At 37.5% G+C, this 15650-nt stretch overlaps 1 protein-coding gene across 1 annotated transcript in view; it reads right to left on the reverse strand.

Moving 5' to 3' along the window:
* adam19a (ADAM metallopeptidase domain 19a) overlaps positions 1–15650 on the reverse strand; it is a 155880-nt gene that overhangs the window by 8952 nt on the left and 131278 nt on the right. The window contains exons 13-19 of the mRNA XM_032583200.1: positions 14596–14685; positions 13245–13440; positions 12900–13008; positions 10456–10660; positions 7484–7561; positions 3082–3190; positions 2547–2688 (exon numbers count right to left, since the gene is read on the reverse strand). Coding sequence (XP_032439091.1) covers positions 2547–2688; positions 3082–3190; positions 7484–7561; positions 10456–10660; positions 12900–13008; positions 13245–13440; positions 14596–14685 — 929 coding nt within the window. The remainder of the gene's footprint in view (positions 1–2546; positions 2689–3081; positions 3191–7483; positions 7562–10455; positions 10661–12899; positions 13009–13244; positions 13441–14595; positions 14686–15650) is intronic.

Here is a 15650-nt window from a genome sequence, read left to right on the forward strand (position 1 = left end):
AAATCACGGCCAGAGCCTGGAATATCATGTTCAGCCGCTGCTTTCATCACTCTGTGGGTGGTGATGAATGTGACACGACTCATAAAAAGCTCAAGGCTTTAAGAGGGCATGGATTTTGTTTTGTTCTGCCTTACATGAGCAGTGGCTCTGATTGCTGCCATTGATTGTGGTAAACACATTCTGGTGCATGTATTGATCTACTGAAAGAGAACAAGACATAGCTATGTGCATCTATGAAGAGTTTATGAGGAATGGGACAAAATTCCATTCAATTACTATTTTTGGAAAAATAGTGAATGTTTGACCCATGTCAGTCAGTTTAAAGATAGCCCTGTCAAATACCGAATTTAAGGCTTGGCTTTGTTTTGCCTTCTCTTTCACATGGCAGCATTGTATTTGGCTGAATAAAAACAGAAATTTTCATTAACTGGCTCCAGAGTGAAACTTCCTAGATATGCAATGCAATATTTGCAATCATTTGGAAACCATGACATCAGTCACATCTTCTCACGTCTCTGCAGTCATGCTACTCCACTTGAGATTATTTGTCATGTTAAGGCAATCTCTGTTCATTGCTCACTGACATTTATGCTGTCAGTGAAGAAATATAGATCATATATGCACCTCTGTACAAGCAAAGGGTGAAGAACACACACCTCTGGATCACACAGGTCACACGCCACTTATAGGTCTGGCATGCGCACTACATTGTTTGGAGTGCTATTTACGTTTTCAACTGAACATGGGCAGTTTTCATTTAGTTGTTGTAAAAACGTAATTTTTTTTGAATACCCAAGAAAAAATGCTTTTGAAAAAACTCTTTGTGTAAACAGGGCCAATGTTATGGGAGAGTTTAACTGCCCGAGCTTATCCAGTATCTTGAGAAAATAAGAAAATGTTCTTTTTCTAACAAGATCCTAAAAACACGTAACAAGGTTTATATCTCAGTTAACCCAAAATATCTGCTATTTTAAATAGAAAAGTTTGCAACAGTTAAATAGCAACACTTTTGGTATTTTTAGATGTTGTCTTAGACAAAACAGGGTGAAAAGCGTCCCGCTTTTAACAAGTCGTAATCCGTCAGAGTAGTGTACATTCACTTTTCGTTTAACCAGAAACGTTCTAATTATAACTTAATATAAAATTTGTCCCGTTATAATGAGACAGTTTCTCATTTTAACAATTTTTTTATCTTGTTATAATGAAAACATTTTCTTGTTATGAGAAACTTTCTACTCTAAATAAAAACTCTCCTTTAAATGACATGCTGCTTCTAAATTTATTTCTAAGCAGGCAGTGAAATGCTTCTGTACTAAGCAAAAAGGAAAATACTCTTAAAAATCTCTCACTATTCTGGCCTTTAGCAAACACATTGTTTTTGTAATCAGAATTGACTCAAAACAGGAAAATTAGTCTGACATAAAGTCAGTGATGAAAAAAAGGTTATCTGTGTTTTTATTAGTGCTGTCAATCAACTTAAAAAATTACTCAGATTAATCACACTTTGGCGCTGTAATAAATCACGATTAATCACTATGCATAACATTTAAGCTTCATATAAAAATATGCATGCAGTTGTGGATCTTGAATGGTGCCCTGGGCAAGCCCATCCTCCTGCCGCACTCCAACCAATTAAAATGCAAACAATTATGTGTTTGTTTTTTGTAGCAGAAGGCAGCAAGTACTGTAGTCTCCCACTACTCGATGGCAACTTACTCTACAACACATGTATACAAGTAGTTGTAAGCCTGTTCAGGGGACAGCTGACAGATTTTATTTTCTAATTCTTGAGTGCCCCACCCCTTTCTGATGACGCCCTGGGAAACTGCCCATATAGCCCATTTCAAAAACTGCCGCTGTATTCATGTTCTGACAAAAAATTGGAAAAATATATTTTATTGTCTCAAACCAAAATTTTTTTCTATTCATTACCTATTGAACTAGTGGGATGAGCCGACTGGAGTAGTTCATGTAAAATTTTGAGCTCCTCCAAGTAGAAGTACAGTATACATGTGGGCTGGCGACGCGGCAAAAGGATGTTTAAAAACTTTCACTTTTGTGAAAGAACACATTATTCTCCATGTATCAAGCCCATAAAACTCTGCCGTGAACAAGGTAACCCTCAGCAGGAGAGAAGCTTTTAGCGTCGAAATAGGTAATTTGATTAATCTAGTAAATTTTTCTGGATAATCACATGAGTTAATGTTGACAGCCCTGGGTTTTTTTTTTTTTTTTTTTTACAATATATACAACTGAAACCAGTTGGCAGATAGAGTTACTCATTAAACTACAACTGACTGATGGATAATCATTAATCTGGCCTCTGGCCACTCATCTGGCCGAAGGCTAGTAGTCAGTACTGTAGTCAGTAGTTCTTGACGTTTCAGTCGATGGCCAATATTCAAAATTTGGCAAATATCAGTCAATCTGTTGGATGAGACAAATTTTTTTTGTGAAATCTTAGATCCCTTGGATACTCAGTATCCAGGGAAATCAAGAACACAGTGATGGACAGACAGAAAGAGGACATGACAGGGAGACAGTACTTGTTCTTCTTGTTCTGCTCTCTCTGTGAAATCCACTTGTGGTAGAATGAAGTCTTGACTCTGCAGCAGTAGAAGAGCAGCAACACTGCAGGAAGGAACACCAGGAAGGCAAATAGTAGACCCACCACCAAACCGACCTGATCTGTGGACACACACACACCCCCACACTGACTGAAAACAAATCCAGGAAATGGACACGCCTCCATAACAAGAAACACATCTCTCTGTGTGTAGAAGGATCTACTCTGATCAAAGACTTCTGATGATATTTTTTGCATGTGCAAATGAGTTTAATTTAGTTAATGCCAGTGATATCTGAACCTGGTTTGGGAAGACATATATGAGTTAAAGAAAGAGCAACATTATACCTTAAGGTAGAAGAAAATTCATTTAAGGTATTTGCTTTCTTACAGATTTCTTTTGTCTTTGTTAATTTGTCAGAGCTGAGCATTATATGTAATTCCAGGGTTGACTGGTCATTTGAAATGTTTAAATGGGATAAAATAAGAAACAGAATACATCAATATTTACTCACTATTATTCTGCACAGGTCCGCTGTCCACGCTGCCGCCCAGGCCAGACTTCTCGCAGAAGGGAGGAGCCCAGCCTCTGTCACAGTGGCAGTTCCCATTGCTGTTACACACCTACAGAAGACATCAGAAAGGTTTGGTTAAAGTTGTTCACTGTTTAGACTTTGTATATTTATGTTTGTGGAGCAAAAATACTGTCTAAATACAGGAGATTGCCTTTGGAACAGTTTCAGGATTAGTGAATGAAGCTCAATGTACTTGAGCTTCATTCAATCATGCTAATGTGTTTTCATCTATACAACTCACATAAAGCCATTACTGACTTGTTTGTGTCCTAATAATATATCTGGGGAGGTAATTTTTCTAGCTAAATTTGTTTACTATAAATAAAAATACCTCAGAATAAAGATGCAAAAATGCATGTCACATTTGGAAACATGTTCTTTGCATAACATAGTCATAATCACAGAACTGTCATGACTAAGATTTTACGATTGAGGAGTGAGTGGAAATTGACAGGGAAGCAGAGGAGCTAGTCAGAGGGAAGTGGGAACAGTTGTGGGAGAGCAGAGGTAGAGAAGAATGAGGCGATGGATAACAGCTGTGCTGAGGAGAGGGACAGATGAACAGAGCAGAAACAACTACAACTGTTATAAACATCAAACAAACCTAAAGAAACAAGTTCAAACTATAATAAGAAATGCAAGAACTAGCAAAAAGGAACAAACTAAAACAATAAGCTCTAGTAATAAAAGAACAAACAAATCATCTGAACAATCTTTTTGTGAAGCTGTAGCCAGAAAGTGGAAAAGGGTCATTGTGTGGAAATGAGCTTCGGCATTTGAAAAATGGAGCTCAACTGATCAGAATATTAACACGCTGATTGGTTTCAGTGGCCGAAGGCATTCTCTAATGAAGCTGCTGTTGTCATTGTGGATTTATTACAATACAACAGAACATGTTATTCCATTCTTTTCTTAATTAAATGGAAATGAAAATGAACAAATAAGAAAAACAGTCTTATTAAATCAGTCTTATCAAATCGGTCAAATTTAATTGGTGGTAATTTGTTTTTGATGTAATTTTTTTACTGGCTACAGCTGGCTTGGATGTCTGACTTTTGTTCATCAAATTTTTTTTCACTCTTTCCCTTTACTTTGTTACAGAAACAAGGCCTGACACCCAGAACTACTTTAATATCAGACATGAAAATAAATGTAAGAGTTCAGTCCAGAGTTATTCATATCCCTAACTGATTTAGATTTGAAGTTTATTTGACCAAGAAGTTTGTCTCTCATTGGAAAGCACACAGTCTCTGAAAAGATAATTTAAAAAATCTCAGTTATTTTTTAAAGTTTGACCAAAAAGTGACATGTCAACAATTATTTACAGATTTTTTGATGATCAGTTGAAAAATAGTTTTTGGCATTAAAGGAACCAAGCCCTTCCTCTTATTGCTTGTACTTTTCAGCAGGTTTCCTCCCACATTTTGATGATTTATCTTTTGTGATGAACTCTAAGACTTTGAGGTGGAAAGTCTCTTTGCCATCACCCTAATCTTTAGCTTCCTTCACATATTCTCTATGTTCACCGCTTGCTTGTAGCTTCCATCACTTCCATGTTGCAGCGAGTTTGAAATGTTGCATCTTTGTTTTTCTTCTCTCTTTGCTACTTCATCTGCCCTCGCCCACGGCCAATCAGTGAACAGGAGTGAAGCTTGTGTCACCCACGACAGAAGGGCGGCCCCCCGCTGGCCCTAATCCAAAGCAGGGACCTAAGAAGCAGAGTCAGCCTCGAAAAAAAAGCCAGTGGAAACACTCGCAAAGCAAGCCAAGTAGAGCCGAGTCGGTGAAAAAGGGGCAGATCAGGATTCAACTTAGGATTTTTGCTGGGCTGCTCCAAAAATAGGAAGCAGTCTTTCTCCTTAATAATTGTAAAAAAAAATAGAAAAAAAATCTAAAAGTTTTAGTTTAAACTTGAGTCTCAATGTATTAGTCAACACATATTCAATTCTTTAATTCTTAACCTCTCATTTAATATTCAGAGCGCCTGTTAATATAGTAGATACATAAAAATCACAACCAGACTGAACCTCTGTTTTTGTTGAATGAATTCCTTTCTAAGGTCCAAATGAGGAGTGTATTCCTGCAGCTTAGTACTACTTTTAATTTGCATGAATATCAATCACACTCCATATGCCTGAGGATCAACAGATAATATGGAATTAAAAATGGATCCTAAGACTTGAGAAAAGCCTGCGCTACGAGGAGGGAAAACATGTATATTTAGAATATTCCTTGCCGAAAGTCATTTTCATTATGCATGTATTGTTACACCGAGAGGAGGGGACACAAAGAGGACAAACGGCATAAAATAACAAAGTACTTGGTGAAAGGGATTAAAAGAGGAGAGAATAGAATTGAGATTTTATTATTTTACTCATTATTTCAAGTCCTAGTTAAACAACAGACTTGGTTAGTGTTAAAGCCAATTATCCCCTTATATAGTGCTGTAAATGAGAGAAGGAGAGAGTCAGCTTGAAATGCTTAGGGTCAAAGCAAACTGCAAAACAGTTTCAGACACAAAGTAGGTCAGACAAAGTTAGCTTCAGCAGGAATCTGCTGCTGTTATTGTTAAAACCTCACTCATTCCTTTAAATGGCACAAGCACAAATATAGTATTTATGACTTTATGTCTTTAGAATAATTTGCCTGGGCGTGCCGTGGTGGCTGAGGGGTTAGCGCGACCCACATTCAGGCAAACGTAGCCTCGACGCGGCTGTTGCGGGTTCGACTCCCGGACCCGACGACGTTTACCGCATGTCTTCCCCCCTCTCCTTCCCCCTTTCCTGTCAGCCTACTTTGAAAAAGGGACACTAGAGCCCACAAAAAAAAAGACCCCTTGCGGGGCAAAAAAAAAAAAAAAAAAAAAAAAAAAAAAAAAAAAAAAGAATAATTTGCCTAATTGTTCATGATTGCACAAAAAATGTTTGCCTTTATTGCACATTTTCCTTTCTGGGGGGTTGAAACATGAACTTTAGTAGAAAGATCTCTGATGCTAAGTCAACATGATATTGCTGGTTGGTAAATGAATCAATGAACTAATTTTATTTACCCCAGAGGGAAATTCACATATTTCAGTACAACCGTCAAAAACAACATGCAATCCAACTTCAGACATAACATTTAGACAGGTGTCTGAGGGGAGGCTACACCCTTTTTGAACACGGTAAGCACTGGAACTGGTTTGGTGGGGAAGATCTTTATGTGCAAACACCCAGGAAGTTAAAATTTAGGCACAGATGGGTTTTAAAAATGGAAAGAACCCTGAGCACACCACCAAGTTAGTTACAAAGTGGGTAAAGGGCAACAAAGATAATGTTTTGGATTGATACAGATTATACTGTATAAATTCATGATACCAAATTGGAAAGAAATGTACGTAAACTTTTGACTTTTTTTTTTGACAAAGTAACTTTTATTACTTTGTATAAACACACAAAAGTAAGAAAAGACATCACTCAAAACTCTCCTCTTCATTATGTTGGCATTTAACAAATCTTAATAATGTTAATATTAATAATGTTAGTAATTCCAACTGATCTAAAGAGGAAAAATTGAATCTGATTTTGTCATACATTGAAAAGGCAACTGTTCTCATACAGTATGCAAAAATCTGTTTTCAACTGTAACTACATAAATGGAAATATTAAGAAAGAATAATTCAGTGCATATATATAATCTGAATGAAGTCTACAATCTGACTGAAAAACTGATTTAAGTTGTTGAAGCATAATCCAAAGAATTTGCCGGGTTATGTCACAGAACTAGAGTCAGTCCAACAGATTCTGTTTTGTCATAAGTTCCACTTTAAAATGTAGGGAAAAGGTTTTTTGATTAATTCGTATTTGATCCAGACTCTCCCTGTGTCAGACATATATTTGCATCAGCATTTTATTTTTTAGGATCCCTTAATGAAGCTTTACCGTTGGTACACCTCAGGCAATAAATACTGTTGGAGGTCAAATTCCCATGAGCTAATTCCTTGATAAATCAGTCTTATCTTCTGGCCAAGAAAGTGAAAGACTCAGCCCCAAACTCTCCTTCCCAAAGCTTGGTTACAGACTCATAAACTATGTATGCTCCCTCCTTATCTGCCTCAAGCTTGCTTGTACTGTTTCAATGAATAGTTCATCACTTCAGTTGCTGTTGTGTTCCAGTCATTTATTTTCTTGACTTTAACAACAGATTTGGTGAAAGCAGAGCAGAGCGCTACCTTTGCCCAAGGACACAGAGAGACAACAAGATTAGGTAGATGTGCCTGAAAACTAAGTGAGTTAAGTATGTTGCATGACACCATGTGTGTGCGTGCGTGGGGGTGTGCATGTTGGTGTGAGTGTGCGGATACCCCATTGCCGTGACAGTTTGCAAGGCAAGACTCCAGCTCGGTAAAAGAGGCATTTTGGCATTTGCGGTCTCTGCACACCTGGAAGAACACAGGCAGAAAGATCACAGACAGTGATAAAGATGACAGCACACACTTATACAGACTTTGATCAGCCTTGTGTTTGCACCCTTGGGCTCTGGAACAACTTGTATGCCTCTGGAAATCAGGAAATGGTACCAGCATCTTTAATTAAAAGAGCAGTTTTACAGATATGCTTTTAGAACTTATAGTGGTGTTGTTGGATGAAATCAGCAACATGCCTCATTTACCTACCAGCATTCTTAATGTAGAAAATATACTGTTCTGACAAACAAAATGACTAAACAGAGGGTCCTTCTTTTTCTTCCATTTTTTAAGCAGTAATGCAGTTTCAATATTTTCCCCTCAGTTTGCAGCTTATTTCCCTGGAGTTACATCTGATCACAGTAATCAGCACAGAAACGAACCGTTTCCTAACAGGAAAGCCCAACCGATACCCCCACATTCTGATTAAACTCAACACTTCACTATTGACATTTTCCACTAACTGTGTTTTAAGGTGTTGAGGTTTAATAAGGCAATAATTATTGGTTTTGATCATTTTTTCTTCACATCATGGCAAAAGGGACACATTGTTTTAACAACGATCCAACCTGATAAATCTACAAATAGGTTTCTGGACTTTAATTCAAAGTTTGGTCTCAGTTAATCAAATGTCTAATCAGTAATAAAACCTCTTTCAAAATATACAATTAACTACATAAGGCATAAGAAACAAGCAACACAAAAGATGACTAGAAATTACGTCTTATGAAGTGATAGTATAATTTACTTTAGGTAAAGTCAGTTACTTTTAGTTCAGAATAACAGATTAAGATCAACTGGCTAATGTTTAGCTGCTTTTCCGTTTGCTGTCAGGACAGTAGTGACCTAAGGCCTGAGCTCCACAACACTGAAGGGCTGCTGTGGTATCAGAAAGTAAACGCTCAGAGACAAATGCTTTGGGTTGTAGAACGCAAAACGAGACGCACCCATGAACCGTCCACAGCTCAAGTCTACTTTAGTGTTCCTACAAAACTTGAACCCACTGTGGTAAAGAACGGTTATATTTGGGACATTTCAATCTCATTTGACCAAAGTACCTCCTTCCACATGTTTCCCTACATGGCATCAATTTTCTTCTGGCAAGTCTTCTTGGTAGGAGTTCATAATATTAGAAGACATAGTTGGTCCATCTCTCAATAATCTCATGAGTCATTAAAAACTAAACAGTGATAAAGTATTTCTGCTTTTAATTCATTACACACATAGAGATCTTCTGATAGAGAACATTGTTTCCAATTACTGGAAAAATGCTGTCCATCATTCCTATATCTTTGGTTTTATTACAAAGTTACATTTGGATACATCAGCTGTTTGGAAGTGAGACAACTTTGTGTCAGGTTCCTAATGACTTACCATAAAATCTGCTGCACTAAACAACAATCACCAAATATATTTCTGACATATAAAAGCAAGTCAGTCAGACCAGGTCAGTCTGACACAAATTCAGTCCATTTTGTTGTTCAAATAAACATTTAGTGGAACTCTGCCATGAAACCATCTACACTCACCTGCAAAGGGAAGGGTTTGGTTGTTTTTATCTATGCTGGTGCTAATGCTAATATTCATATCATTATGCACTAGTACTGTTATTGGTAACAATAAAATTAACTTTGCAGAGTTGATCTATATGTGACTGGGTGACTAGAGGCAGAGCTTGTGTGCATTCACTGCAGAGAAAAGTTCAACTCAATAAGACGACTCAGAATTCATCATGGTAGATGGCAGACAGTATTATCTGCTGCCTATTCATTATACATTACTCAGGCAGCGCTAGTCAGGCCTTGGAGCGCCAGCTGAAATGGAATTTAAAAGGGAGGATTGTGATGCAGAGGAAAAGGAAATAAGACAAACAGGGAAAAAAATAACTTTGCTGGTGAAATGGTAGAGGGTGCATTACCACCACATTTTATACAGACTGTTTTTTTTTTATTATATAAAATCAGTTTTACTTTACAAAGTTATGGGTTTTTGTGCCTAGAAATGGTTTTGCTTTAAAACCCAGTGTTCTAGTTTGCATGCTGAATAATAAATCAAATTGACAGAATAATGTTAATTAGACAAAATGCTAAGACGGATCAATCTCCCAGAGGACTAATGGCATTTTGTTTTGTATGAGGTGGGCTGAGAAAGAACCCTGTGTGTTTACTGCAAAAGCAAAGAGAATGTTGACAATTATCTTTAGGCTGCACAAACCCTTCTACATAATAAAAATATTCAAAAGCTGTTAGGGAACAGAAAGTGAAATAATTAGTTAATTAGTGTAACTTTGCTCATACACATTTATATGCATACAGCCAGAATCGCTTTTAGAAGTACTAGTTCACTTGGTCGGCAACAAGACTTTGGTATGTTATTAATGCACCTTAAAGTAAAATAAATATCAATGGCAGGAGCCAAAATTTCCCTGCAGAAGAAAGTTTTTTAAAACATCAGAGCTCCCTGACCTGCTTCGTTTATTCTCCCTGTAACAGTATACTGCTGTTTTTAATTAAAGACTTGATCATTTACATGGGGTTTTGTAATTTTGACAGATTTATTTTTTCTGCAACCGAAAAACAAAATGTCTCCTACTTTCAAATAACTGAAAAGTATTTTAAATCAAACAAACTGTCAACTAAACAAGAGTTTAAGACAGCAGCCTAGAAAAAAAAAAAAATTGTGCATAAATCAGGTGAACATTTACATGGGGCAAATAAGCACATCACAATATGCCACCTTGGACTTATCTTCTTTTATTAGTTTCAGATTGAGCTTTTATTATCAAGTCCATTTTTGTCCTTCTGGATAACGGTTTTAAACTTAAATGTGAATTCTGGTCACATCTTAAAATTGATCAGGAGTATACCAACCTTGCCCTCTCCACACTTGGTGCCAGTCATGACAAGACCGGGATCAGGCAGGTCACCCTGGCCGTCCTGAGTGCTGTAAACATAGGTGCCACGGCACTTAACCTCAATGCCGCCTGTCTTGATGGTTGTGTCAATGGAAACGGCGTTGGTGCCTTTGGGCTTCTTGGCAGCACTGTGGCACTGAATCTTGCCACATTTGGCATCACTAAGTAGAGAAACAAGCACAAAATATGAATTTTCAATTGTTTTCAGACACTGAGGCACAGAAAGGGGGTAAAACAGATTCCTTGGTGCAGTCAGTTGGTCTAAACATCAAGGAATTTCTAGCTACTGTAATGGAAATTTTTAAATATGTTTGCTTAATTCCCTTTAATCATCTGTCTGTCTATATGTGTGTCTGTGTATATATCATGTAGATATCAGTCAGTGTCTGGATAACATCCAGCATATCAGAGAAAAACTGTACGTTTTTAAGTTGAGAGATCCACACTATAAATAATGGCTACAAATAAATTCCATGTGTTTATTAATAAAGCAATCAAAGGATTTCAGATGTTTTAGTTCAGTACACCATAGAAACTTGTAAAAAATGTTTATGCCACAAAGCAGACTCTGTTAATGTTTGACCTCAACAGCCCACTCCCAATAATTTCCACCAATCAGTGTTCTAGGCAGCCTTTATGTAAGCCGGGAGGCAGAACCTGAAATGTTCAGAAAAAAGTCTCTCTAACGAGTCCGGCTAGTACAGTTTATAGCTACTAGAGCAGGGAAGCACACACACACTCACACCGAATCAGGAGCTCAACAGTTAGGCAGTTAGCCACACTCTCTGCACATATCATTGAATCCTTGAGCCAGACACTGAACCACACACTTGTTAGTGTGCCAGTGTGTGCATGAAAGAGAAAGAAGTGCAAACACTTCTGCATGTTAAAACAAAGAAAGTGAGGAGTTCATGACAAAGAAGTGGAGGACAGAGACAAGGTCATATCTGTGCTCTGAATGATCGACGGGCAGGTCTATTGAGTGGCTCATTCCCAGTTAGTTGTTATAGACTATTTCAAAGCTAAACTTTTTACATAATGAAACTTAGCATTAGAAGCCAAGGACAGATAGTGCTGCTGTGCAGGTGTCTTAATACCAGACGCATTTACATATCCTCAATTGATTCAGTGAGTCAGTAACACCTCCATCTCTTATGTGAAACTCTGTAATGGATTCAGGCATCAGTGGCTCATGCAGACAGCCATCAAGCACTATAATCCACTAGCTCATTAGCATTGCTAAACAGCTAATTTAGCTCTCTGTGGCCTGAGTGTTCAGAATCCCTGACCGTGGGTGCACAAGTGTCTTGGTATGAACGGGAAAATATTACAGTGAGAAATAACACTGCTTTAATAACACTTTTAAGTGGCTAAAGTGTTATTTGCTTTATGTTGAAGACCAGGTCCTGGTAAATTTTACAATTTTCGATTGACAGGTTTTCTGCTGAAATGATATATATTTGCTTGGACAGAGTCAACAGCTTTTCATTCATAATGTGGTATTTACACAAAGAGTTAGATATTGTAGAAAAGTTACTTTGTGTTCAACCTCTAAAGTGCTGGACTATGAAATATTGACATCCTTGTGGACACCTCACAGGTAAGGGTTTACTAACACTACAGGGAATTCACACAGAAAACACTGTTGTAATGTCAACTACTAATTGTGAATATATGATGCTAAAGACAAACCTGTCATTATTTTGTCCCTACTCATTAAAGAATTTGAGTTACAAATAATTTGTTCCCATAACTTGGAGGTTTTTCTGTATTAATGGGTTTTTATAGATAGAAAGAAAGGTATCTTTGTAACCAATATTTGAGTAAAAACAGTAATATTTGCTTTAAATATGTTATTAAACAGAGAAAAGGGTAAGACGTGCATATTTATTCTTTAAATGTAATCAGAATCTGTTTAAATTAGTACCGGCACCTTGGAGATAACCCCCCCCCCCAAAAAAAAACAGAGAAGAAAAATTACCTACAGAATAATCCTGAACCACATTTCTCAACTCAGAGAAGCAAACTAGCCAAACTTTAAAGTATCTAAAGGCACCCCAGATCTGTTATGACATTCCATACAAAGGAAAATTGGCTTAGATGATGTACGCAGCAAGTAGAACACATTAAAGTTAACGGTGTCTCATAGACGACCAGCGATTCACTGTGTCTCTGATTGTCCAACCAAGATAGAGCTGGGCTCAGAACTACACAGCAGTTAGAAGAGGTTTGTCTGCTTGAGCAGCCCTGTAGTTCCATACTTATCTTGCACTCTATCCTAATCATACAGGTGAAGAAGATATGAGGATATTTGAGCACCTCTGCTTCAAATAGTTCAACCGAATTTAACATAAAGTATCTTAAACTTTCAAGTGATTGTTAGCATCAGTGCAAACATACCTTTTCTGACACTTTTTGTAGTTGCCGTGTTCATCTTTCCCACAGTTCCCAAATGCATTCCCTGCCGCATTGACGTCTTCAAAGCAGGCATCATGGGCTGGTTGAGCTCCTGGAAATGAAAAGCCTTCCATCAGTAAGTCACATGAACTCAGGGGTTTGGTGTTCTGGGATAGGCCTGAACAAGCTGATGTGCTGACTAACAAACCAAGCAGGCCATCTGTCTACCACCAGGATGACGATGCTCAGCCTACACACTGTAAGTCTTGGCATGCACAACATCATATGGCTTATATACTGAGAAGCTGAAGTGTAGTCAGTGCAGAGATGTAACAGTGTTTTCATTACCGTAACCCCAGAGCTGCAGGCACTGCTGTTCATGGGTGAGGCACATGCCGTTGTAGCAGTAGGCCTTTCCATACTGGCAGGAGGAGCCGTCAAGCAGGTAGACATTGGGAGGACAGTATGGAGAGGCCCCAGTACAGTACTCTGGGAGGTCACATGACCCTGCTGGCCCTCTGCACATGGTGCCTGCCTGCTTCAACTGGCAGAGACAGCAAGCAGAGAAAGGAGGAGGGAGGGAAGGACACAGTTTGAAGTGATACATCAGGTGAAATGAGAAGAACTGTTACTAATGAACCTGAAGGTAAAAGTTAAATATGGACCAAAACTATGTTTGATTCATACTTTGTCACTATATTCTGTTTTTGGTCAAGGAATCTTGCTCAAAAGATGTGCTTTAGTCAAAGCTGGCTTCATGCTAGCAGTAAAGACTATTTATGCGATAAATTGATTTTATCAATTCATCAAATTTACAGTTTATGAAGATTTAATTTTTGGAAAATCTGGATTTTTTTTAAACACTGCAGCCCTTGGGCTACTGTAGCTCAGAAAAATGTCAGTCAGTCAAGGGCTAACTTGTTTTACAGCTTGTATTTAGTTGGAGTTTGAATTCAGGTCACATCCCAGAAGTGTTAAGCTAAAAAGCAATTTTTAAAAATATTTTCCGTCATTTATAATTTCTCTTTAAGAAAAGAAGGGCAGAGAAATATAGATTATAAATGGAAATCAGATTTAGTTTGATAAAAGTGGACTAGAAAACTGGAACTAGACTAGAAAAGTCGTAGAACCATTTTGGATAAAAATTCATACTTATGTTTTATTATATATGATCTACTTTTCCAGGTTCTACCCTTATTGAAATCTGACTGTCTGATCTAGAAATTTACACAGTACAGTAATAAAAACAACCCCTTATATATAACCTGTGTGTACAAAGATATAACACTTGTCACACAACACATAGCCTGCAGAGTTACAAAGACAGTATTATTAAAAGACAGCACTCCCACAGAAAGAACGAGAGAAGACAGGGCTTTTCTTCTGCAAACTGCATTCTGTTACTGACATCTTCAATACTTTGCGTCTTCAGTCAGGTTGGAGCTCAGAGGAATTTGGCTTCAATCATCTATGTATTACAGTGAAATGCAAGGACTTCCATTTTAAAAAGGAGATGTGAGCTGAGATGAAAAGTGCCCATGTGATGTGAAGGTGATGAGCCATGCTGTGACAGAAGATCAGACATGTTATGGGTGCAGTGTGTCAATCCGCTGACATGAAGACTGACAGCAAACTAATGATACAGAGCTCCAGCTGCAGGCGGATTTCTCTCCAAACTTTGTTTTTGTATGTTTCTTACCTTACATGCATGGCAGCACACTCCGTGGGCACACTGAGCCCCCTCCCTGAGTGTACAATTATTGGCATTGCAGCAGTCGTTGGTGCATTCCTGTAAATAATCACACACACCGACATTAAACCCCCCAAAACTGAACACCTTGTATGTAAGCAATACAAAGCAGCAGTATATATCATGTCTGTTTTTTAATACATAAAATTATTTTCTAAAACAAATTTATGGATGGTAAAAACTTTATTCTTCATTTGTTCTGATTTTTATATAACATCTTAAGACTATCTTTAAAGCAGCCAATCAAAATGAAGTCAGGCTCAAAAGAGCTTTGTAATGAACTCATTTATTGCTGTTAAACTATTATGGCAAACCTTATTTATTTGAGCACAGAAATTTCCCATTCTTTGATTTATGATACTGGCAGTAACAGTATTTGTATTTCTATGGTTTACTGAAGAATAATTAAACATTTTTACAGTTAACATTTATAGTGTTTGACCCATTTGTTCAGAACATCAATAATTCACTCCAGTTATTAACAAATGAATCAAATCTTGATTCTCAGACATTTTTCTTGTTGAGAACTGATCTCTTGACTTGTTTTTCTCCAACTGCCATTTGAGAACTGACCACACAATATCAGTGAAATCTTCTGCTTTTACTTCCGGCAGGATTTCAGTCAGTGTGGCTTTGTAATAGAAGACTTCTAAACAGGAGTTGTTTCTGTACTGATGAAACCTTATGTTCTCCCGCTGGCTGCTTATCTTGAAAATTTTGAATCCAGAAAACACTTCTGCTGCAACATTTTGACCAGTTGCTTCCTTTCACATGAAGCCACTTTGATGCAAAGTGATAACAGCGGTGAACTTCATTGTGGAGGTACCAATTACTAATGGATGATGCTCTGACTTTACTGAAAAGTTGTTTGATGATAAACTATTGTATTTTTGTTCCAGCACATATTATTATTACAAACTAAACCTTTTAATTAATGATGCTCTTTGTAATAAATTGTCCCCTTGTGATCTGCAATGAGAGAAGTTTAACTGACAGACCCGCCA

The sequence above is a fragment of the Xiphophorus hellerii genome, chromosome 14 (assembly GCF_003331165.1).
Source record: "Xiphophorus hellerii strain 12219 chromosome 14, Xiphophorus_hellerii-4.1, whole genome shotgun sequence".
Taxonomy (NCBI): domain Eukaryota; kingdom Metazoa; phylum Chordata; class Actinopteri; order Cyprinodontiformes; family Poeciliidae; genus Xiphophorus; species Xiphophorus hellerii.